Raw genomic sequence first — 26542 nt, forward strand, 5'->3', positions numbered from 1 at the left:
ACAGAACACTTAGAATCCTTTCTTCTTCCATCAATTAAATTCTATTTTCTACTGGCACAAGAGTTATTAGCAATTTCATATATTCCATTTGGGTTTTTTTGTATTACTTAAGTTGTATCTATACAGTCTGTCTCTGTATCTATCTAATACATGTCACTTTCTATCTAACATAACACTGTCCCAATGCTACTCTTATGACTTTATCTCCAAACAAAGGTATCATAAAGGAAGGCTAGTAAGTGACATTGATTTTTAAAATCATCTTCAATTTAGCCTTCTTTAGTTCATAATTCTTGGTAATACCATATTTCTTATACCCAGTAGAGTGTCTCAACTTCTAAATTTTAGGACAGACATACCTCACTGGTAGATACACTTTTTTCCTAAAAAGTAATCTATCTACCAGGAGTTTGGCCTAGTGGTAGAGTGCTCAGGCCCTGAGGTTCAAGCCCCACAACTGGCGCAAAAAAAAAAAGTTATAGAGATTCCCTTCTTGGAATATTTGTTTGTTAAGCACATCATTTGAAATATGATTTAAAAATCAATGTTAATAAATTCTTTAATAAAAAAAGTAAACTATCTTTTATCTATTATTTTAAAAATAGAAAAGAACTCATGTGGGAAGTGGCGCTATGGCTCAAGGGGTAGGGTGGCAGCCTTGAGCTGAAGAGCTCAGGGACAACACCCAGGCCCAGAGTTCAAGCCCTACTACGTACAAAAAGAAAAAAAAAAAAAAAACTCATGCACACTGCTAGGTTCTTTATCACAAGCCCTCACACCTTATTTTAATAATCTACATGATTCTTTTTTGTTGTTTTGTTTTGGGCCAGTCCTCGGGACTGAACTCAGGACCTGAATACTATCCTTGGGCTTTCTCAAAGTTAGGGCTCTACAACTTGAGCCATAGCACCACTTCTGGCTTTTTCTGTGTATATGGTAGTGAAGAATCGAACCCAGGTCTTTGTATATGCTAGGCAAGCACTCCCAGCCTGCATGATTCTTTTTATCACTACTGAACAGTCCATATATGCAAAATTACAGTCACATTTCTGAGCAAATGGGGGATTTGTTGGTTTTTTTGTTAAAATATTGGGACTTGACTTCAGTCCCAATATTTTAGATTATTTCTCCAGAGTAGCTTCCTAAATTTTTTATTTCGACAGAACTAGGGTTTGAACTCCAGACCTTTATACTTGCTAGGCAGGTGCTCTACCAGTTGAGCCATGTTCCAAGCCCCTAAGTGGATTTTAACTTTCTTTTTTTCTTGAGATAGCATCTTACTATGTAGTAAGCTCAGCCTCATATTTGAGGCATGCATCATTATTCCTGTCTAAAATTGGAATTAAGGAAAATTTTCATCTTCTAATACATATTAAGAATGCTATTTTAAAAAATGGTAGGAGCCATTATGCCATCATATACCTGTAATCTTAGCATTGAGCCTAAGGCAGAAGGCTAGGCATAGCAACATGTGCCTGTGATCCTAGTTGTCAGGAGGTCATAAATGGAAGTCTTGAGGACTAAAGCTGGCTTCAGGCAAAAAAAAGTCAGACCCTTCCTGATAAAATAACTAAGGTAAAAATATGGTTAAGTGAGATGATCTACCTAGCAAGTGTAAGGCCCTGGGTTCAAACCCTAGTACTATCAAAAAAAAATTTTCTTTATTTTTACAGGCCTTTAAAAAAAACAACCAATATAAGACATTAAATGGATCATATTTAAGTCCTTAACAGCATTTTTAATCTTAATAGAAATAAAATTTATCATCCTAGTAATTTCTAAGATTATAGTTTAAAATTAAATATATATATATATTATTATACAATCTCCAGGAAGCAGTTTTGCTCTTTGAAAGCAGATGATCTAGTAGAATAGATTATGATGTAAAGAATATACAATGAATCTAAGGTAATTCATTCTTTGGCATAAGTTAGAGGACTTTTCATTTTCAAGACGAGGCAAATCGATTATCAAAATTGAAGTTTACCACTGGGTCACTGAAGTATTCTTTAATTATAAACACAACCAGAATGTATTCCATATGGACTAAAGATAAACACAAGTGAAAGACATTTCTTACTGAATGGGGAAAAATTTCTCAAAGCTACGGATCAATAGTCTTCCACATTTTATTGTAATTTTCTTTACATTTTATTGTAAGACTATTAGTAAATAATCCTGGGAATGTAAAATAAGATTTGAGAAGAATCACTGTTTACTTTTACAATTAATGTTTTACCTTCATAGTAGGAAACAAATAGCGAGGCACTTGGGGCTCCTGCCTATAATCCTAGCTCTCAGGGCGCTGAAATCTGAGGACCTCGATTTGAAGCCAGACCAAGCAGCAAAATCCATGAGACTCTTATCTCCAATTAATTACCCAAAACTCCAGAAGTAAAGCTGTTGCTCAAGTGGTAAAGAGTTAACCTGAGCAAAAGAATTACAAAGTATTTCTTGGGAAAACAGAACAGACTATATTGAATTTATTGTACTGCCCATGTGTCATTGGCTCATATTTGATGTTATAAACCCCATGATGTTCTAGACTCAGTAATCTCTTCAATCTCTTAGCAAGACAGCATTTCTAAGCTATCTACCTCTAGCAGTGACTAGACTTAACCATTCCAGCAAACAACTAGACTTCCCGACACTACTGACACATGAATTACATAAGAGGGATGTTTTGACCTGTTAACAGCCTCTACAGCTATGTGGCTTCAACCAACTGTAAAAAAAAAAAAAAAAACTGCACTTTTATGTGCCAATGTGCCTAATTCTCTTCCTCTTCATCCACAGAGCTTCAAGGTAGAATTTGCTTTAAACTGTGAGTTTGTTCCTGTTGAATTTCATGAAATCCGGCAAGTAAAGGCCAGTTTTAAGAAGCTGATGAGGGCTTGTGTCCCAAGCACCATCCCTACTGACTCAGAAGTGACATTCCTTAAGGCCCTGGGAGACTCTGAGTGGTTCCCACAGGTAACATCTGGGAGTTTGTCTTAAAATTTAAAGAGAGCCTCAGGTCAATATACAGAACCAACACTTGACAAAAACAGTATTTCTCCCTCCTCTGTTCTACATTCTCCTTTATCATGTGCCCCCTATAAAGACCTTTCTTTTGATTTTAGGAAATAGTAAGTCATAAATGAGGAGGATGAATTCCTGTTACTTGGTTTTGATCTCTACATAATTGGAAATTTGGTCCCCCCCCCCAAAAAAAAAGTTCATACTTAAGATACTAAACAGAAGAAATCAGTTTTTTTGTTTGTTTTTTTTGTTGTTGTTGTTTTTTGCCAGTCCTGGGCTTGAGCTCAGGGCCTGAGCACTGTCCTTGGACTTTCTCAAGGCTAGAGCTCTACCACTTGAGCCTCAGCACCACTTCTGGCTTTTTTTCTATGTATGTGGTACCGAGGAATCGAACCCGGGTCTTCATGCATGCTAGGCAAGCACTTTAACCACTAGGCCAAACTCCCGGCCAAGAAATCAGTTTTATATGGAAATGTTTTGTGTAGTAAATTTCATCAGCTGGTATTAATGGAGTTTCTGTTACCGAGACAGTAAGGATCTACGATGGCAGGTGATCCATGAAGTCTTTTCTACTTCACCTTTGATCATTCCATCTTTTCTGCATCTTTAGATTTTGTATTTGCCACCAAAGGTACACTGGATGCCCCTAGTCCACCAGAAGTTTACAAAAATGTACACGTGGCAGTGGGGGGGGGGGAGCGAGAGAGATCCAGCATTCAGCTAAGTTAGCTTTAGGATAATAATTTTTCTTTTGTCAGTCCTGGGGCTTGAACTCAGGCCTGGACACTGTCCCTAAGCTTTTTTGCTCATGGCTAGCACTCTACCACTTTAAGCCACAGAATCACTTTTAGATTTCTAGTGGTTAATTGAAGAAAAGCCTGCCTACTCTGGCTTTGAACCATGATCCTCAGAGTTTAGCCTCCTGAGTAGCTAGGATTAAAGGCCATGAGCCACCAGCTCCCTGCTTTTTTTTTTTTTGGCCAGTCCTGGGCTTTGAACTCAGGGCCTGAGCACTATCCTTGGACTTTCTCAAGGCTAGAGCTCTACCACTTGAGCCACAGCACCATTTCTGGCTTTTTTTCTATGTATGTGGTACCAAGGAATTGAACCTGGGTTTTCATGCATGCTAGGCAAGCACTCTACCATTAGGCTAAACTCCCGGCCCAGCACCCTGCTTTTTATTGAACTCTTATTGAGAAATTAAGTAGAAAGAGGTTTGTTTGCCAACACAAATATATATACCCCAAATTCTTCCAAACTACAAAAAGATTTTGTGGGGGGGTGGTTGTGGAGCTTGAACTCTGGGCCTGAGTGTTGTCCCTGAGCAGCTTCAGCTCAAGGCTGGCGCTCTACCACTTGTGCCACAGCGCCCCTTCTGGTTTTCTGGTGGTTAATTGAAGAGTCTAACAGACTTTAGTGCCCGGGCTGGCTTTGAACTGTGATCCTCAGATTTCATCATCCTGAGTAGCTAGGATTACAGGCATGCAAGTAGATATTTATGACATATATGTTTGAGACACTAATTCAGACACTTGGCCAAGAGAAATATAACCTTCAACTTTGTCTCTAGCCCCTTTAATGCTGTAATCTCACTTTTGAAGAATTTCTACTTTCTCTGTCTTCTGCCCCCATCTACTCTAAGCATTTCTTTAACAAAGTTGTTAAAGAAGTTGTTTCCGTAGTATGTGGAACTAACAAAGAAGCCAAGAAATACTATCAGTACCCAGAGGGATGACTGCTCTCAAGGTGTTTAATTAATAAACAACCATATATATAACTGGTTACAAGTATATGTTCAGTGTTCATTATTCTTAAGGCAGTTCAGGGGATTCACAATACCTGTGAAAAAAGCTAACACCTCCAACTAGCCTTACCACCTAACCACCTGTCGGTTATTGATACATTCTATACTCTGCTCTTTATTAGAAAGTAGACCTGGGGCCAGGAGCATGGCCAAGTGGTAGAGTGCTTGCCTAGCACACACAAAGTTCTGGGTTTCATTCCTCGGTATCACATACACAGAATAAGCCAGAAATGGTGCCATGACTCAAGTGGCAGAGCCCTAGCCTTGAGAAAGCCCAAAGACAGTGGTCAGGCCCTGAGTTCAAGCCCCAGGACTGGTTTAAAATACAAATACTTGTTTTAACATATAATTCACTTACTACAATATGTTTTTCAAGCTGGTATATCAAACTTACAAACCTCTTGCTCAGCATCCCCAGTGCTGCACTTACAGTGTATACTGTCACACTATATATAGAGAGAACGAGCACACGCGGTTTTTTTTAGTACATACAGCCATCACAATAATACTGGAAAAAATAACACTATATTAAAGAGAACTTACTACAGCATGGAAAAAAATTAAGTTCAATAACTATGTTGAATTTTCAAGGCCACTTACTTATCTTTTCCATTTCATAGAATTACAGATCTTTTTATTAGACATTAACACATTGTTGTCAAAGGTATCCTTGTTTAACCTTGATTTAACAAGAACTTTAAGTGTCCAAAACATTACATGATTCTTTATTCCAACTGCTTTATTCCTATCCTGTTTGATTATCTATTATTGACACCAAGTCTGTCCTTTGCTCTAATTTAGCCTCCTGTCTCTTAGCTTCACAGGATAATGCAGCTGGCTGTGGTTATATCAGAAGTACTTGAAAATGGTTCCTCAGTTTTGGTCTGTTTGGAAGAAGGCTGGGACATCACTACACAAGTAAACTGTTATATGTATTATCAGATTTCAAGTTAGGTTATAAATTCTAGGGATGAATCTTTTGTGTAATGACTAGCATATTTATGGATAGAGAAAGTTCCCTGTTAAATACCACCTGGCAATCCATCCGAAGGTTCTAGGCTATGAGCTGAAGTTATGGCTACCAGGTACCATATTCACAGACGTACTATGCAAGCTTGCAGATGGAGCCTTTGACAAGCAATGTAGGTTATAGACTGTCCTTCCTCAGGTTCATTTATCTCTTTTCTGGTTTCTCAAAGCCCTCCATTTTTATTCCAGAATGAAAATGAAAAGAACACTAATAACCTACCTCTACCAAAAAGTACAATAAAGATGAACCAATATCCTAATCTGATCAATTAACCTAGAAAAAAGACAGTTAAAAGGTTAAATAAAGTCAGGGCTGGGAATTTGGCCTAGTGGTAGAGTGCTTGCCTAGCATACACAAAGATGACCTGTGTATGTGTACCACATACACAGAAAAAGTTGCAAATGGTGCTGAAGCTCAAGTGGTAGAGTACTAGCCTTGAGAAAGCCCAAGGACAGTGGCCAGGCCCTGACTTCAAGCACCAGGACTGAAGAAGAAAAAAAAAAGATTTAAGTCATAATTTTATGAAAGAGAACATGTAACCAAATGAGTTTGAGGTTTAATGTTTACTTAGAAAGTTTATAGACTTTATATTCAGTTTGTCATACAGGAGCATTTAGTCAATGAATTTGCTGTCCAGGTAATTCTACTTACAAATTAGCTGTCATCAAAAGGAAATGCTTTAAAAAAAAAAAAAAAAGGAAATGCTTTTGTTTTAGCAATAGAATTTTTTCAGTACTGAAAGTAATGAGTATCTCTCTGCTTGGGCCCTAGGTGGTATCATTGGTACAGTTACTCAGTGACCCATTCTATAGGACACTTGAAGGCTTTCGGATGTTGGTGGAAAAAGAGTGGTTATCTTTTGGTCATAAATTCAGTCAGCGGAGCACCTTGACCCTCAATTGTCAGGGTAGTGGTTTTGCTCCAATCTTCTTACAATTCTTAGACTGTGTACACCAGGTAAGTAAAGCAAGTTTAAAGTAACCTGATGTGAAAAGAAAATAGTAGCACGTATTGCTTGTTACAGTGTTATACCAGGACCTTCCTATCATAACTCAAGTTGTTTAACATAGGACATAATGGAAACTTGTAGATTCTTGGGAATGGAGAAGAAAAAAGATGATTTCTGATACTAGGACTGTTAAGCTACTGGACTGTAGCCTCCAAGTCAGCATTATAAATTGTGCTTTCCAATGAAAAGTGAATTTGGTCTTGGTCTCCAAGATAGCTCAGGAAAAATCTCTAGGGGAGAGTATAGTCGCTTGCCTGTGGTCTGCTCTGTTTGGGAGGGCCCTACCATGTGCCTTAGTATATGAGAAATAGAGCCTAATCCCTAGAAAAATAATCAGGGGCCAGTTATGCAGATTTATAGGATTAACACTGACTAAGTTCTTAGTGACCTAATTGAGGCAAATCAAGAGGCCAGACAGATGCCTATGTGTATAATCCAGTCAAACCCAGAAAGTGTAGGGGAGACATGAGAACTCTGGGCTCCTTTCCATCATCCTAGGCAGAACAGCTAGACTCGCTTGGTGGGAGCTTGGTCAGGACTGGACTTGAGAATTAGAAGGCACTCAGCTTTCACAGTGAAGGTTAAATTGGCCTAAGAACAAAAGGAAGATTGACATTTCCAAGCTGTTTTATTTGTACCATAACTCATAGATAGGTTCTAGTATGTCTAACATGGCCTAAGTACTGGAAGGTAAAAGAAATATTTTCAGGACTCAAAATTGGAACTAGATCTTCTCAAGAGATCAAGTTGGCATGTGATTATATTTGTTTTATTTTTATTCTGTTAATCACTTGCCTTTTAAAATAACCACTGAATAATAATACAGTTAACCTACTTAAAATGTATACTTCAATCATTTTTAGTGTATTCATTTATTTCTGGTGTATTCAGAGTTCCATAATTGCCACAGTTATAGAACATTTTTATACCCTAACAGAAGTTAGACTTACTTTTTCCTCCCCCTCATGCACCATATATATATACAGGAACAAGGTACTGTGTTTTTTACTGCTCTAGTTCACTTGTTAAAAAGTTGCTGAATTGGGCCAGGAGTTTGGCCTAGTGGTAGAGTGCTTGCCTAGCATGCACGAAGACCCGGGTTCTATTCCTTGGTACCACATACTTAGGAAAAGCCAGAAGTGGTGCTGAGGCTCCAGTGGTAGAGCTCTAGCCTTGAGAAAAATCCAAAGACAGTCCTCTGGCCCTGAGCTTAAGCCCAGGACTGGTTTTAAAAAAAAAAAAAAAAAAAAAGTTGCTGAATAATTTCAGTCTATCTGCCCAAGCAGCTTTTAAAAGCACTGGTAACAAGGTCGGTTGAGCATGTATGTACTTTTTAAATGCTTCACACCTAATATTGTTTTAAATATTTGCCTTACTCATACTCCTTTTGACAAACAGATGAAGAAGTTTGGAGACCATTGTCTCTGAAATAGAAAGCTTAGCTAAAGCCAGAGCAGGGAGGAGTAAGCATCTGTTTTCTAGATAGCTGAAAACGTGAGTCCTTCATGAAAGCACTTATTTTATTTATTGTCCTATTTCCTGCCTACCCATATCACCATCACTAACAGTAACTTCTAACAGGTATTGACTGCTTACTGCATGCCTCAGTTGTTCTGAGCACTGTGTCTTATGGCTCTTAAGTGTTTTTTCAATGTTTCCTGGCCTCCTTCACTTGAGTCATGTTATGTATACACTTCCTTGGTAGCAGCTGTAACACTAGGAGCATATTTATCTGTGTTGCCGTTGCTTCCTACTTAGAATTCTTGGGAACAGGTGCTTTGTCGTATTTTTGTATCTTTAGCATCTAACACAGTTATTTCAATTTCTAACATGCAGTAGACTTACCGTAGACTTACTGTCAATGAATGAAAAAAATTGGTGGTATTAAGGTTTGAACTCAGGGTCTCATGCTTGCTAGTCAGATGTTCTATCACTTGAACTACAATGTGACCCAAATCCTTTTTTTTATTTTTGGGGAGTTGTTTTTTTTATCTTTTCTTTTTTGTTACTAGGGATCCCGAGCCCATGTTTTTTGTTTTAGTTTTGGATAGGGTTTCATGCTTTTTATCCAGAGGTGGCCTCAAGATCTGAGGATCAAGGTTCAAAGACAGCCCAGGCACTAAATAACAGGAGACTCTTATCTCCAATTAACCACTAGAAAATGGGAAATGTGGCTGAGCCTCAGAGATATGGCAATAGCCTTGAGCAGAAGAGGTCAGGGACAACACCCAGACCCAGAGTTCACGCCCTATGACCCGCATGTGGTGGTTGTTACACAACTATACACAATGACCAGAATGTAAGCTATCTGCTTAAAATAGATAATTTTCAGTTTATGTAAATTTGACTTCAGTAAACCTGAAAAAATTCAAGTCCAACAACTCAGTAAATCTGGAATTCCAGAAAAAGAACATAGCAGCTATTTAGTTTCTTTAGAGAAGAAATGTATCCAGTGTGGTGCCCAGAGAGCACTTATAAATCTGGCTGCTTATTCTTTGAAGTAAGGGCAGGAAATGGGTCCAGATATATCCCAGTTCAGTATTGTACTTTTTTTATGTTGTTTTCAGTTGAGTCTCATCACTAACTCTGTGTCTATATCCCTAAGTTCAAATTTGGTCTTTCTAGAATATATTTTGCTCTGAAGAGGTTAGTCATATGACAACACAAGATAGGAAAGAACCTGGGAATCTTAACTGCTACCACTAGAGACTTTCAGCTAGTCCCTGTTTTACCCCTAAATTACTCTGTCTTGGGCCTCCATGTTCTGAGCTTTTCTGAGTTTACACAGCCAATTGCTGCATTCTCAAATCACCTTCCTTCAGGCATACTGTATTTTTCTCTTCTGTCATTTGCTGGTATTCTTCCTTCTATTTTACATCTTTTGAATTTTTACTGTATTATTTTAGCATATTGCTGTGTAACTTCCTATTTCCCCCATTTCTTTTTCTTTTTTTTTTTTTTTTTGCCAGTCCTGGGGCTTGACTCAGGGCCTGGGCACTGCCCTTGGACACTTTTTAACTCAAGGCTAGGGCTCTGCCACTTGAGCCACAGTCACTTCCAAGCTTTTTCTATATACGTGGTACTGAAGTATTGAAACCAGGGCTTTGTGCATGCTAGGTGAGCACTCTACCACTAGGCTATGCTTCCAGCCCTTTTTTAATGGAATTATGATTTCTAGGGAATGAGCTTGTATAGCTGAACTTATCCTACGTTAGATATCTTACTAAATTTGTTAAATCCTTGTATTCAACTTGCAAAAATCTGCAAAAGAATTTATTCATAATCAATAAAACAGGAAGTCCTATATAAGATCTATAGTTCTCACAAATGGGAACATTATTGTATTTCACTTGTTCTGGCTAGACTTCTTGTTGGGGGTCAGGTGTAAGAGTGTGAGGAGGAGTCTAATGATAAGAGATAACCAGTAATTTTTTGAGTAACCCTTCAATGGAATGAGTAAAGCAATGTAACGCAAACTAAAATGGGATCTAAATTACATTCTTGTTATTTTTAAGGTACATTATGATACTAATCTGAAAAGAAAATAAAACAGTAAGCTACATACAACAACTTGAGATCAAAGTTTAATTTCTCATATGTCTCCAGGGTGGGGAACCTTCCTTATCTGCCCTGGAACCACTTGTATAATTATAGTATCAAATGTCCCACACAGGCAGACAGCTGTGATAGCCAATGTCCTACCATGTACCAAATGATTTAGTAGACTTTGCGTTCTCCACCCCTATAAGAGTTAAAATTCACATGTTTATATAAACCACTTGAAATAAAAAGACAAAATGAGGCCTGCAGTTTAGCCTTAGTGGTAGAGTGCTTGCCTAGCATACCCAAAGACCTGGTTTTTGATTCCTTGGTACCACATATATAGAAAAAGCCAGAAGTGGTTCTGTGGCTCAAGTGGTAGAACAATAGCCTTGAGAGAGCCAAGGACAGTGCTCAGACTGAGTTCAAGCCCCAGGACTGGCAATTGAATAAATAAAAGTTTTTAAATTAAAAAAAAAAACACAAATTGACTTCTAAACTTAGTTGTTTAAGAGAATGCTTCACAAACTAGAAAGTCATATTGTTCAGGGTGTAGAGAGCCTCTTCATGTAATTTTCAGTTCTGGCTGAGAAAGTTATTTCCATTTAAATTGAAAACTGGTCTAGATTTTGAAAATCTCTTTGAAGCTAATACCTCATACATGCTAACTTGAATGCAGACAAGTTGTAACAAAGAGCATGTAATTTTAATTGTAGTAATTTAAGGATTCCTAGCTATGATTGGTATCAACCTTGGTCAAGCAAATTATTTTGTGCATTGTTTATTGAAAGCAGAGACATCTAAGGAGTCTATAGTTAACAAATGCTGCCTCTGATTCTTGGTGACTTATAAGGCAGGGATTCATTATTTCCTACACATTAGTTTTAGACATTCAAAAATGCCTCTTTGAATGCCTTCAACTGAATAGTGGGGCTTTACATGACTTTGATTTTGACAAATAATTCAGGGACACAAAACATCCAGGCCCAGTATTATTTTTAATTCAAAATTAACAACACTAAGCAAAACCTTTCCTAGGTAGAATCTGTTCCTACCTTGTTAACCATTTGTAACATACTCTGCTGAAAGACAATTCATGGACATATGCCTAGACTTGTCCACTAGTACTGATAAATTACAAAGAAAACACATGAAGTAGTGTTCTTAAATTAGAACTGCCTCATCATCTAAAAAGCCATTGTTTATGCCAGTATATCCAGGTGTCAGATGAATTATGAAATAGTGATCTAGCATTTACAATCTGGCAGAGATTTTTTGTTGCTTATAAAAGAAATGGGCTGAGTTCAAATGATATCATTACAAGATACTTCCTTTTCTTGAAACAGTTGAGCCAAATCTTCTGAAATAAAATACAAAATGAATTTTTTTTTTTTTTGGCCATTCCTGGGCTTCAGCTCAGGGCCTGAGCACTGTCCTTGGACTTTCTCAAGGCTAGAGCTCTACCACTTGAGCCTCAGCACCACTTCCAGCTTTTTCTATGTATGTGGTACCGAGGAATCAAACCCGATCTTCATGCATGCTAGGCAAGCACTCTACCACTAGGCCAAACTCCTGGCCCAATCTAATTTTTTTAAATGAGATTTCCAAAGGAAAAATGTATGTTCAGTATGAATGAAGTACATAAAGTACTCCTTTTGTTTCCATACTGGAATAAATCTTTGGGAGCATCCTAGAAACTTTATTATTTACATTGAGAAAAAAAATGAGTTTGATTTTTGTCTTTGGTTATTCACATTGGAAATTAGCTCATTAATGTGATTCTCTGTGCCATTACCACATGCCAGCACCAGGCCTGGTTCTATTTCAAAAGTTATTTTCCTTTTGAAGATGTGAATCCTCATTTTGAGCTATATGAGCAGCTAAGCTGCCCCATGGACACTGGTTACTCTAAAACTTATTCACTTATAGCTGCAACTGATGGAAGCATGGTATTTAGTATTCATAGTTCCTGGCATCTGGCTACCTCCCTTTTAACTGGCAAAACTTCACATAATCTAAACTCTTTCATAACCTAAGTTAAGTCTTTTAATATTTGAACCCATCTAATAGAAGTTTTAAATCTTAGGTAAAATGGTTGACAGAGTGCACAATATTTGTTAAATTTTAATTTGTGAAATAACCAGGTTTGTTATTAACTACTTATCTTTCACTAATGTATCTAACATTCTCATAGCTATTTTTCTTTAATGTATCTAGCTGTACCCCTAGTTTTTTTTTACATATTGGTACCATTGTATATGTTTCTTATACTCAGTATTTCCAGTACCCTAAAGTAGTATATAATCTCATTATATCTTACTCCAAAAATGTTGATCTTTTCTAAGATTTGAGTGGTACTTTTTTTTATGGGCCTTTTTCATTTTACAAAGAACTTAATGGTACATAGACAAAAAGACTATATAATTTCCAAACTCCATTTTAGATTCAGCTTCTATAAATAAGTAAACTGGTAGGTTTCGCTCCACAGTGGAAAAAAAAAAACTAAAATGTCTTCGATAATTTAGTTTTTTTGTATCTGTGGGTTTATTATTTGGAATAGCAGAACCAAGATGATGCCCAAAAGAGGCAAACATTCATTTGCATCCTTAGGGAATGCAAATACGATTATATTTATTTGGAACACACAATGCATTAGGATAAAAAAATCTTATGGTCAATAGGAAGGAAAATCAAAAGCTATCTTTGAGAAGATTCATGGAATTGATAAGCCTGTATCCAGACTGGTCTGACTAAAGACTGAAAAAAAAGAAGGTAGGGAACCAACACCCTAGGCAGAATGCATAAGTACTCTTGAAAGCCACTAACTACCCCACTTAAGAAGAAATAATTTGAATAGGCCCTATGTCTCTTAAGGAAACAGGTCTTTCCATAGAAAAAAATTCAGTCCCAGGTGGCCTCACTGATAAACTCTTACCATTCCTTCCAGAAGGAAAAAAAAGAAGACTCTTCCCTGAAAGTGGAAGTGACTTCCCAATTCAATCTACTTCCCAAGACTTCCCAATTCAATCTACTTCCCAATTCAATCTATTAAACCAGCATAGCTCATACCTGTAATACACTAGCTACTCAGGAGGCTGAGATCTGAGGGTCATGGCTCAAAGCCATCCCAGACACTGAAGTCCATGAGACTCTTATCTCCAATTAACCACCAGAAAACCACAAATGGCACTGTGGCTCAATGGTTAGGGCAGTAGCCTTGAGCTGAAGAGCTCAGGGACAACTCCCAGATCCAGAGTTCAAGTCCCACAATCAATAACAACAAAAAAAAGTATCCCTGGTAATCACAGATTGCTAAAATTTTGTTTAGAAAACTTTAATGAAATTCAACAATATAAACTCAGTAAGAAAACTGCAAGACTTTTTAAAAATAGGTAAAGCATTTTGTTGACTTTGCCAAAAGATACACAAATGGCAGAGTACATGGCATTGTTTTTAGCAAATACAAATGAAAGTCACAGTACCATTATATAGCTATTTTAATGACTAAAAAAAAATTTAACTGATCAAACTTTTTTTTTGGTCAGTTGTGCGGCTTGAACTCTGTCCCTGGGCTCTGTCCCTGAGCCCTACCCCTTGAGCCACAGCACCACTTCAGTTTTTCTGGTGGTTGATTGGAGGAAAGAGTTTCATGGACTTTTTAGTGCCCAGAGTGGCTTTGAACCACAATCCTCAGATCTCAGCCTCCTGAGTAGCTAAGATTACAGGTATGAGCCATTGCGCCCGGCTCAGACTTTTAAGGATATGAAGGACCTCAAATTTTTCAAACACTGCTATTAGGATTCTTTTCCCTGTCTCTATGACTTATAGATACAAGTGCTTGTTGGATTCATGACCAAATGGTCTCCTGCATGTTTCAGGTCAACACTTACTGACCAGACATTTACTTTTCGTTCTGATCCTTTGTTCTTTGCCTTCTGTATTTCAGGTTCACAATCAGTATCCAACTGAGTTTGAATTCAATCTCTATTACTTGAAGTTTTTGGCCTTCCACTATGTGTCTAATCGGTTTAAAACATTTCTCCTGGATTCAGACTATGAAAGGTTAGAGCATGGTATGTAAGCAATTTATATGCTCTTATTTCATCATTGTTATCTGCATGTTTTTAGTGAAAATTAGTGATGTAACTGCCCCTGAATAAAACAAACTCAGGGGCAGTTAGGGGTTTTTTTGGATGATGTATAGAGCAGTTCCAGTTACATTCACCAAGTAATGAGCATATTACTTCTCCAACATGGATATCCCAGGAGTAGGATTTTAAACTGAGCACCTTGTGTAGAATGAAGATGAATAATTGCCCACTTCTAAGAATGTTCTTTTAACTCTTATTCTTATAGGAACTTTGTAAAGTTAAGCCTATTTACTATTTTGATGCTTCCGAGTCACATCACAGTGTTACGAAAAAGGTTTGACTAAACCAGGGGCTGATAGCTCATGCCTATAATCACAGCTTCTTAAGCTGAGACCCAGAGGATCAAGATTTGAAGCCAGCCCAGATAGAAAAGTATGCAAGACCCCATCTCCAATAAGCTAACAAAAAGCTGGGCTGGGGATGTGACTCAAGAGGTAGAGTGCCAACTAAGAGTTCTGAGTTCATGCCCTGTTACAAGAAAAAAAAATTGACTCAGTTTTTCTATTCCTGGTATACTCTGGTAAAAAGGATACACAGTCCTTGGAGGCAGTTTGAATAGGAGCTAATGCCCTAGGGTTTTGAAACAGGCCAGAGTTAAACTCCAGCACTTCCAACTACCATCTATGTCCTTCAGTGAAATTCCTCTTCCCTACTTCCTCTTCAAAATGAGGTTGTGATAGCCCAGTCATTAGTGCCTTGATGATCATCTGAGGAAACAGCTATAAACTTCGTGGTACAATCACTAGCACATAGTAAACCTTGATAAATTTTAGATATATTATTATACTTTTAAGGAAATATTACTGGGATCTTTATTGCAGGGAAGGAAGCAGAAAATTAAGTAGCTTGCCTAAAATAATCCAAGTAGTAATAAATAGGAGCACTGGGCTGAGAGTACAGAAAAACCCTTTGACCTCTCTGGGGTGTAGGATGGGCTCTGTTGTAGATTGTGAAAATATTTCCTGAAAGAAGTTTGTATTCCTTTTGTCATTATGAGGGCAGGGGAAATATCTATGGCTATTTTTTTAAAAGATAAACAAACTTAGCCAGGTGCCAGTGGCACATACCTGTAATCCTAGCTACTCAGGAGGCTAAGATACCATAGGAGATAATATACTAGAAGATATGTAGAAGAAAATATTTGCCAATGATCTCATTTTAAAATCCAAAATTAGCTGGGCATGGTGGCTCATGCCTATAATCCTAGCTACTTAGGAGGCTGAAAACTGAGGATCAAGGTTCAAAGCCAACCCGGGAACTAAAATCTGATACTCTTATCTCCAATTAACCACTAAAAACCCAGAAGTGGCACTGTGGCTCAAGGGTACAATGATAGCCTCGAGCTAAAAAAAAAGCTCAGGGACAGCGCCCAGGCTCAGAGCCCAAACCCCATGACAAAAAAAAAAAAAAAAAAAAAAAAAAACTACTTTCTAGGACATGCTTTTGAAGTAGACTACTAACTACAATTCACACTTTTGATGAGGACCGTGCCCAGACCCTGAGTTCCACTGAAAAAGGAAAAAAGATAAAGAAGAAAGGAAAGAGGTCGGGGGCACAGACTAGTGGTAAAATGTGCTCGCCTAACATACACAAAGCCCTGGGTTCAATTCTTCAGTACCACATACACAGTGGGGAATAAAGCCCAAAGTAGTGCTGTGGCTCAAGTGATAGAGTGCTAGCCTTGAGCAAGAAGTGCCGAAGGACAGTGGCCAGGCCCTGAGTTCAAGCCCCCAAGCTAGCAAAAAAAAAAAAAAAGGCCTGGAGTTTCTCCTAACACAGACCTCTGTGGGTCTAGGTCCATGTGCAGAATACAGAGTAAGCGTGATGAGCTTGATGTGCTGCTCACTGTCTAGGAAACTTAATCCAGTTTTGATTTTTTGGTTTTTTTCCTTCTGCTCAGTTTCCAGATAGCTGTAAAATCCATTCCCACTTTTAGACTGCAGTTACCTTCTAAGGTTTCTGCACATATATTCCATACGATTCTAAAACAGCAGCAGTTCACTTCCATTTACCACATGTATCATACTTCTAGGTAAAATGTTAACTTCAGTCTATTGTATTTTTTTGTTTGTAGGAACTTTGTTTGATGATAAAGGAGACAAGCATGCCAAGAAAGGAATTTGTATTTGGGAGTGCATCGATAGAATGCACAAGCGGAGTCCCATTTTCTTCAATTATTTATATTCACCAGTGGAAATAGAGGTAGAGTAAGAAATGTCTCCTTTTCAAAATATTTCATGTCAATGTTTTCCTTAGTTTTAGTATATATAAGCCATTTACATTTTTATAAATATTTAAAGTATGTCTGATACCTAAAACTAGTTAAAAGTTGAAGCTGCTGTAGATTTGAGGACCATATAAGAAATGAAAACTGTTCATTAAATTCTTATCAAAAGAAAAAAAATAGGAGATGATCCCTGAAATCTAGAAAAGAGATAATCCCTAAAATCTAGAAAGGATAAAGTCCTGAAGAGGGAGGGTAGGGGCGCTAATAGCCTAGGCTAGAAAAATTCTAAAATGCTTTCCAAGCTTTTTAAGACTGTGTTTGTAACCATGTGAGGACCACTGTGGGAAGCAGGGGCATATGGAGCTGTCTAATAAGACTATCCCAGGGCAAAATGCTGTCATATGCAGCCACATAATGGAGACTCAAAGATGGAGCAAGCAGGTTTGATAAGCAGTGCTGCCCTGGTTCTGGAGATAGAGGAGGTCCCTACTCTGGGCCTAATGTGTTTAGGACCTTCCTCTACCTGGATTCTCCTCAAGAGACCAATGCCATGTATTCCAATACTCAAATCATACTCTAGGTGACTGAAAATTCCAGCCACTCACTGGCTACTTCTCCAAATCTGCCTTCCAAACTAGTACTTGCACCCCTAAGCCCACAGGTGTCCCCCCCAAAAAAAAACAAAGCTTTTTAGCAGGCAGCAGATATTAGTTTTGCTTCATAGGCTGGGTTACAACATTCATGCAGGGCCAGGGTTGGAGGACTGTTAGGCCAAAGTCTGGGGAACTGGAAGCAGCTCACCCAGTGATACCACTTCATGTAATATACATGAATTCTTTTTATGAATCTGGCCTTGCAAGGTAGACAATACCTTGGTGAATAACTTTGAAGTATTTGTGTGGGTGGTGTCTGGACCTCCATTCCTATACTTGGGTCCTGAGAGTGTTAGTGGATAGCCTGTCCAAGTACTTTCTGCTTGAGCTCAAACTACATTTCAGAGTTTTCTTTAAACAGGCCCTGAAGCCTAATGTAAATGTCTCCAGCCTCAAGAAGTGGGATTACTACATAGAGGAGACCCTATCTGCAGGGCCTTCGTATGATTGGATGATGCTGGCTCCCAAACACTTCCCCTCTGAAGAATCTGATCTGTCTGGAGGAGCTGGGCCCCAGAGCCAGAGACGAACAGTATGGCCATGCTATGACGAAGTCTGCTGTATTCAGCCTGATGCCCTCACCAGCCTTTTCACTGTAAGTCAACACATAACCCACAGGCATGGGGACCCCGGAAATACTTGGAAACCAGGCCTGGCCAACACAGAGGGGGCTTCTGACTGCTGCTCTCACTCTAGGCTGGAGTTAGAGGCAATATTCCTCAAGAAACTAGATGTGCCATCCCGAATCAGTACAGTACCAGATTTAACTATGGGAAAGGATCTTGAATAAAACACAAGGAAGCAACTGGGGCAAATGCAAATAGAACTCCATCTAACAGCTTCCCAATTGTTTTAGCTGTCCATTCAGCTGAGTCATATCTGGACCACAGCTTTTGTGGGTGCTTTACTTCCTCTGGCAAGGAGTATGGGTAGCTGATGACTTGATGGGATGACTGCCAACCACCTTCTGCAAGGAGTATTCTGGAGTGAAGCCATTCTGGCAACAGCCACACAAAGAAATATTTTTGAGCCCTAATGTGGGATAGACACTTGTTGAAGAGTCCTGTCTGATTTTCTAGCAAGGAGTATGTTGCATTAAGGCACTGAGCTAGATGCCTGTCAGAAGGGAAATCCACTTCCTTGAGCATCTCTTGGTTCATTTTTTCCATGTATAGTTTGAGTCACCAGAGTTTAGAGGCTCTTGTGTCAAGGACAGAATTCTCAACTCTTAGTCACAGAAGTGACATATAGGCCCAGTATTGGCATTTTATCTTAGCCATCAGATTTCCCATGGGCTGTCAAAGGTGAAGGTGACTGTATTTGGAACACCTTACATTTTTTACTATTTAAGTCAGTCTGTACTGGCGGGGGAGACAACGTGACAACAGGTACTAATGAACTATCATTTACACCACCTCATGTTCCCACCAGTCCTCCTAGCTTGGAAAACCTCAAAAATCCCCTATCTCCCACTCCCTTCGGCCTTGCTGCTTGACTGGATCCAGCATAAGAAACAACTCTGGGGCACAATCCTGACCTGTGACACACTAATCTTTTGGAAAATTTTTCATTTCCCTGCAGGAAATTGAAAAATTGGAGCATAAATTGAACCAAACCCCAGAGAAGTGGCACCAATTGTGGGAAAAGGTGACAGCAGACCTTAAAGAAGAGCCAAGAATAGACCATGTGAGTTGGCAGACACACCTTTGAGCTATTGAGGGTGCTAAATCAGGTGGGGTCCTCTGCCACAGGTCACGAGACCCACCGAGTTTATGATGAGAGAGAAGGATAGAAAGGGAAAGGTCATGTCCTGGCTATCCAGGGAATAAAGTCCCAAATGCCTGAATACTTCCTGAGTGTCTCACTTTACCACAGTGACATAATACTTAGGTCTCAGGGCACAGAACCCAGGGGAAATTACTGGGTTCTCTTCTGTATTGGTGCCTTTGTGGTTTCAGCTTTTCTTTTATGACATAAGGGAGGAGGGGAATGCTAAGACCATGTTCACTCTAGAGAAAGAAGCAGAGAGAAAATTAAAATACTTTAAGATGACAGAATATGATACTTTCTGTTGCTCATACTCCCTTTTCTGTTTCTGATTTAAGAAACATTTATCATAGAAATATTTAAAACTAAATTCTTCGGGGTTTTTGGTTCTCACACTCCATATTCTGTTTCTGGTTTAAGGAACATTTATCAAGCTAATAATATGTACAAATTACTGTGCTGGGTACCAGATCATATATCCTATCCAGTCTGCAGGGGGAGGGGGACGGGGAGCAGGAGTCCCCCTCATCTCATGCATGGGGACCAGGTAAAGAATCTCACAGCTTTACACCCACAGCAGAAGGGAAAGAGATGCATAAGGCTTCAGGGGAGCATTTCAGGAAGGGTTGGTCAGGGAGAGAAGCCTTGCTGGGATGGCTTAGTGGTAGAGTGCTTGCCTAGCATGACGAAGACCAGGGTTGTATTCCTTGGTTCCACATATATAGAAAAGCTGGAAGTGGTGCTGTGGCCCAAGTGGTAGAGCGCTAGGCTTGGGAAAAGCCCAAGGACAGTGTTCGGGCCCTGAGTTCAAGCCACAGGACTGGCAAAAAAAAAAAAAATCCTTGAAGGGAATTTCTCTAGGCTCTGTCTCCTATATCCCAACGGCATTTCAGAAGCTGTCATTGTACAGGCCAGTTACGTGATACCTTTATGCCTTTTCTCCCAAAAAATAAAGCGCCTGATTTTTTTTCTAATTATGACAATTAAGTATACTTCTTTTAATATGGTAATACAGAGGTATAAAGTAGATGAAAATCAAATCACAATTTACAACACTGAAGATACTATGCTATCAGGCTTCTAAACCTTCACATTAAAGAAATGTACTATATACTAAAAATATAAAAGATTCAATGTTAGTATATTTATCCTTCACTGTGCAAAAATCAAGATATTTAGTAGCTGCCTACGATTCCATCATATAGAAATAATAACCATGCATATTTAGCTGGCTTATAGGTTTTATTATAAACACCAGAACAAGTATCTTTGCACATACATCTTTGCTCATTAGTCTATAATTTTTTTTCTTGAGGTAAATTCATGTAGGTGAAATTTCAATCATTTCAAGTCTCTGTAAAGCTCTCCTAGCTCCAGTTCTCATTTTCAGGCTCAAAGATACCCATTGGGCTCCCCAGGAATTATGTCTACCAACATACCTTCCTATCAGAAGAGGCCTAGGCTGCACCTCCCAGAGAGCAGTGTGGGTGATGAGAACTCCAGCATCTCCCCATCCAACGGGGTAGAACGAAGGGCTGCCACGCTCTACAGCCAGTACACGTCCAAGAATGAGGAAAACAGGTGAGGTTCTGAACCCCCTCCATGTGCTCAGAAAAGCTCACCATCCCTCAGACAGCTAGGCTGTACAGCCCAGCCTTTTGTAAACGAGAAATGGATTTGCTTTCATTCTTTCAGTTTTTCTAAAAGCTTTCTATGGTTACTTGAAGAGAAAAAAAATATCAACGTTACAAGTAAAAACAAAGCCAAACTGTTAGTTGTGGTTGATTCCTAGTTGTTATTACTTGAGAGCCTTTGAGGGCGTGTGTATTGCTCAGCACTTTTTCCGTGGTAGAAGGAAATACCAGTGATGCTGGCTGAAGCCAAAGAAACGTGTTCACATGGGACAGCCGAGGGCATGCCTGTCATCCAGCATCTTTAGGCCTCAGTCATTCCTAACCTGGCCAGCATCATGGTCCCTAGAGGTCTAGAAGCAAAACTCCAGGGAGACCTCTGGCCTGTTTTGGATCATCTAGGAGAAATGGAGAATTGATAAAGAAAAACAACAGACCTCCCTTCACAGCATTTTCAGAAAAGTCGAAACTGTTCTTATTGTCCTTTTTTCTAGGTCATTTGAGGGGACGTTGTACAAAAGAGGTGCTCTGCTGAAAGGTTGGAAACCCCGTTGGTTCGTTTTAGATGTAACGAAACATCAGGTAATGCTGCTATAGCCTAAAGAAATTACTTCTTTCTAGGGTAGCTATAGCTCTCTGGTATTGTGTGGTTCTCAACAAGTAATTTCTCAGATACAAATGCAGCTGGAGGCTGTCCCCAAGCCAGAGGACAAAGTAGTCACCTGGTGCATGGAGCCACGGCAGGACAGTGGTATCTAGCACGTGCAGACCACAGGACTCTCTCCAGTGCTCAAGTATCTCCTACTCTTAACAGCTAGGTCAGGAAGTACCTGAAAGTTTCAACGTGCTGTGTACATACTGCGTGCATGTGCAAGCCTGGGTGTACTCCCAAGAGTACAGGGCCCTTCAGCCTTACAGCAGAAATGTCTGTTCACGATTGAATGGATTCAGCATCTATGGCACCCTACCTCTGTGCCCACTGCTGTACTAGTTACTATAAAAAGACACCCCTGCCACTCAACAACCATAGAACGCTAGGAGGTTGATATCCAGATACCATCTCAGTCAATACTTGGGCACCGTTGTCACTTGCCTCTTGTCATCCTAGCTATGTGGGAGGCCAAGATAGAGAAGATAAAAGTGCTAGGCCATCCGACTTCATCTCAAAGGAAGAAGCTGGGTATGGTGACATGAAATGGCCATCCCAGCTAGGACAGAAAATAGGCAGATTATAGCTCAGGTAGAAAAGGCCTATCTAAAAAACAATCATTTCAGCTGGGCACTTTTAATCCTAGCTTTTCAGGAGGCTGAGATCTGAGGATCATAGTTCAAAGCCAGCCCAGGCAGAAAAGTCCCTGTCAGACTCTTATCTTCAATTATAACCACTCAAAAACTACAAATGGCACTGTGGCTTACATGGCAGAGTACTAGCTTTGAACACAAAAAGGCTCAAAGACGAGTGTCCAGGCCCTGAATTCAAGCCCCACAACCAACAAGAAAAAATAATAATCAGTACAAAGCGGGTGGGAGGGGTCCTGGAAGCCTGGCACCAGTTGGCTCACATCTATAATCCTAGCTACTCAGGAAGGTGAGATCTGAGATCTCACCTTCTGCCAAGCCAGCTTGGGCAGAAAAAAAAAAAAATCGCCATGAGACTCATCTCAAATTAATCACTCAAGGGTCAAGAGTTTGTGGCCCAGTAGTAGAGTGCTTGCCTAGCATGCACAAAGACGGGGTTCAGATCCTTAGTACTACATATATAGAAAAAGCTAGAAGTGGTGCTGTGGCTCCAGTGGTAGAGCACTGGCCTTGAGAAAGCCCAAAAACAGTGCTCAGGCCCTGAGTTCAAGCCCCCCAACCAACAGAAAAAGGGAGGCATGGCTCATTTTTAGAGCTCCTGCTTGATAAGCATAAGGCCCCAAGTTCAACCTCAGCTTAAAAAAAAAAAATGATGGCAGAAGCAAGGCCCAAAACAGGCAGAGGGGCCTATGCACCACTCAGCCTGGAATCCACAGCCAGACAGTACTAGACTGCACCTTGCTGACCATGGTGGGGAATCTTTGACCAGTAAGTCTGTGGTTACTGTTATAGCAACTGAAGATTAGCCTTGGCATCATCACACTTGCTCCAGTGATCTCACAGAAGAGGGACTCCACCCAAACCCCTGGCCCCTCTATACCTTTTGTTAGAGAGCATTGCATGACCTTGTGGTCTCACCATAGGCCAGGCAGCCTGAGGCACACACTCTTGGCTCCATGAATTTATTGTGCCGTGGAGTTTGCTGTGAAAGACCTGGATTGTTACAATCCTACCATGGTTTGGTGGACCCCTTACAGATGAAGCCTGTACTAGCGGCCACCTTAGTCTGTTCTTGAGAAGTTTCTTAAAGGTAGTCTTTATGAGATATAAAGCACGTGTGTATGTGCATGCCATTGCTGCGGCTTGAACTCAGGGCCTGAGCACTCTCCCTGAGCTTTTTTTTGCTCAAGGTTAGTATTCAACCACTTGAACCACAGCTCTACTTCTGACTTTTTCAGTGCTTAGAGATAAGATTTTATGGCTTTCCCTGTCCAGACTGGCTTCAAACTGGGAACTTCGGTTCTCGGCCCCCTGAGTAGTTAGGGTTACAGCTAGGCGCTTATCTAAGCATTTTTAAATGTATAAATGGGTCCCCCTTTTAGAACTGTATTTAAAAATAGCAGTGTCTCTAAAATCATAGAGCCTGTGCTCTGTAGAAAAGTTTCATTAAACCACTAAATATAATGTAGAAATGTTATTTTTTTCTGTAATTGAAAATTACATCAAATTATACTTGCATCTTTACCAATCTTTTAGATTAATATGGAAGGTATATAGTTTTTCCATTTAACCCTACTCATACTGTGCCTGGGGGGAGGGAGCGAAAAGTCTGAGACCAGACCACAGAACTGCAAACACCAGACATTCCTGTGCACTGGAGTCTAGCAAGCTCTTTAGCTTTTAATGTACTTGGCATTTTCTTATTCCAAAAGGAATACATGGTTATTACAACAAACTCATGAAGATCTAAAAATCTCATCTATCAAATGTCTCTTTTGTTGTTGTTTATGGGACTTGAGTGTAAAACTTGGGTGTTATCCCTGAGCTGGTTTGCTCAAAGCTAGTGCCCTACCATTTTTGAGCCCAATGCCACTTCTAGCTTTCTGGTTGTTAACTGGAGATGAGGCTCACAAACTTTCCTGCCCAGGCTAGCTTTGAACTGCAGTCCTCAGATCTCACCCTCCTGAATAGCTAGGACTACAGGCATGACCTACCAGCATCTGGCTAAATTTTAACTTTTTTTCAGTATGGTAATTTGAACTCGGGGCTTGCAGTTGCTAGGCAGATACTCTACTACTCCTTGAGCCATACCTCTAAGCCATTTTCAGCCTGTGCCTGGACCTCAATATCCTATTTATATTTTCCACTGTAGCTGGGATGACGGGTGCATGCCAGCTGTGTGCAACTATTAGTTGAGATGGGTTCTTGGGAATTATTTGGCTGGGCTGGTCTCAAACTGTTCTCTCATTCCTACCTCCTCGGTAGGTAGGATAACAAGAAGTAGGCTACTGTGTGAGCTAGTAGGCTATTAACTGTACCCTTCAACATTCATTTTGTATCTTCCTGCTATTTGGCAACGCGCTTTTTAAAAATATGCTATAATCCTAGCTACTCAGGAGACTGGATCTGTGGATCAAGGTTCAAAGCCAGCCTGGGCACCAAAGGACCTGCGACTCTATCTCCAGTTAACCTCTAGAAAACGGGAAGTGGGGCTTGGCTTAAGGGTAGGTCGGTAGCCTTGAGCTAAAGAGCTCAGGGACAGCACCCAGGCCAGTTCAAGCCCCATGACCCATAAAAATAAATAAAAATAATATGCTAAGCAATTTTCCCACCAGTTCACCTCCCATCTAGCTCCCCTTTGTAGAAATGATTGCTGTCACTCATTTTTTCTGTATCTCCAGGTTTAGTTTACATATGCAAGCAAGATACAGAGGAAATCAAATACAGTCTGGAAAGCAATGCTGTTTTCCCTTTCTGTGTCTCTTGTATCTCACCTGCATCCTTTCGGTCTTAGCTTCGCTACTACGACTCAGGTGAGGACACGAGCTGCAAAGGCCACATTGACTTGGCTGAAGTGGAGATGGTCATTCCTGCCAGCCCCAGTATGGGGGCCCCAAAGCACACAAGTGACAAGGCTTTCTTTGATGTAAGTTGTCCCCAATTCTTTGCTGGCTTTTTTCCATCTGTCTGCAAGGTTTATGGGCCCTTGAGCAGTTAGTGAGCACCACAGGTGGGTCAGAGTCCTGGCTGTGAGCCCCATTCCAGAATTTGAAATCAGCTCTGTCATCCCAGTCTGACCACTCCTAGCCACCCCTGCTTCTCAGCACCACCTGTGGAGGAATGAATACCTTGCAAATGCTGTCAGTTACCACTTCTCTGCAACAACAGCTGCTGCTTCCTCTGTATTCAGTAGTTTTTCTCCTGTCCACAAACAAAAAGCCTGTTCTTGGTCATATATAATCCTGCCCTAACATCTGCATCAGTGCTGAAGAGAAGATTCTCCATAAAGAACTGAAGTCACATTCTGGGACCCTGCCCAGGCCATGAGGCCATCTTCCCAGCCTTGGGCTTCCATTAGGACCAGATGAAGAAAGGGAACATAGAGGGTAATGTCAGAGTGAGGACGAAGCCCCAGCCTTTCTTGATTCTTGCCCACACCCATCAGAGGTGGGCCCAGAAAGTAACAACTTTACTTGTGTTCTCTCTCTGCCCCATCTGATCACATTCCCTGTGACTTTGGGAATGAGAAAAAAATGTCAAAGGCAGTGACAATACCATAGAGAGGGGAAGGAGAAGACAATAGTTCTGGGGCAGCATGTAAAGCAGGTCTGCCCGAAGACATGAGACAACTCTACTCATCATATACTCTGTCATTTGGTTTTACAGCTCAAGACCAGCAAACGTGTGTATAACTTCTGTGCCCAGGATGGGCCAAGTGCCCAACAGTGGATAGACAGGATCCAGAGCTGTATATCTGATGCCTGATGCCCACTGCCATCCTCAAGAGAAGTGGTAGAGCTCGTGCTGCCGTATGGACCGAGAAACTTGGGTGGATGGTGATTTGCTCTCAGGCCTGAGGTTCTCCGTTCTCCTGCCTACCCCACCTTACCCAGCCCTCTTACAACACACACTACAGTCACTCCATCCAAATGGATGCGTCACCCCGGTCTGGTGAGGAGCTCCAGATCCTCCCTGTGTGCTGCACTGATAGTCCTAACAGGGCCCTCATGGCTAAGAATCAGAAGAATGTTCTGAACTACGTCCTTTTTCCTCTACCACTTCTCATATGAAGGTCTTTTTTATTTCCCAAGGTCGTAAGTTCCTTGGAGAGCTTTTAACAAGAAAAAAAAAAAAAAAAAAAGCAAAGCCCCCTGAAGATCAGTTTATGCTCTACATAGATTTCCCATCAGAAGTTCCTGCCCTTTTGCTTAACCTTTGAAGTGCTCAGTTTTCTGGTGCTGCCAAAAGGTGCTTCCACCAACCCTGCTCTGCCATTGTGGTTCACAGCAAGAGACCATCACTGCTCAGTAGCAGGCAAAGCAGCAGCAGACAGGGCTGTTGAGATGGAGAAAAAAAAAAAATCCTTGCCCAAGGATGGCACAACAGTGACCAGCAATGCAGGACAACTGC

The 26542-nt window shown here is 40.3% G+C and overlaps 1 protein-coding gene across 3 annotated transcripts in view; it reads left to right on the forward strand.

The window, feature by feature from the left end:
• Sbf2 (SET binding factor 2) overlaps positions 1 to 26181 on the forward strand; it is a 250978-nt gene extending 224797 nt beyond the window's left edge. For all 3 annotated transcript variants that reach the window (XM_090348160.1, XM_090348161.1, XM_090348162.1), the window contains 11 exons: positions 2797 to 2973; positions 5642 to 5743; positions 6627 to 6812; positions 14351 to 14477; positions 16630 to 16757; positions 17797 to 18030; positions 19017 to 19121; positions 20593 to 20783; positions 21328 to 21415; positions 24927 to 25058; positions 25799 to 26181. In XM_090348160.1, coding sequence (XP_090204286.1) covers positions 2797 to 2973; positions 5642 to 5743; positions 6627 to 6812; positions 14351 to 14477; positions 16630 to 16757; positions 17797 to 18030; positions 19017 to 19121; positions 20593 to 20783; positions 21328 to 21415; positions 24927 to 25058; positions 25799 to 25897 — 1569 coding nt within the window. In that variant the 3' untranslated portion in view covers positions 25898 to 26181. The remainder of the gene's footprint in view (positions 1 to 2796; positions 2974 to 5641; positions 5744 to 6626; positions 6813 to 14350; positions 14478 to 16629; positions 16758 to 17796; positions 18031 to 19016; positions 19122 to 20592; positions 20784 to 21327; positions 21416 to 24926; positions 25059 to 25798) is intronic.
• The last annotated feature ends 361 nt before the right edge of the window (positions 26182 to 26542 follow it).

Source organism: Megascapheus bottae, chromosome 16 (genome assembly GCF_031878675.1).
Source record: "Megascapheus bottae isolate mThoBot1 chromosome 16, mThoBot2.hap1, whole genome shotgun sequence".
Taxonomy (NCBI): Eukaryota; Metazoa; Chordata; class Mammalia; order Rodentia; family Geomyidae; genus Megascapheus; species Megascapheus bottae.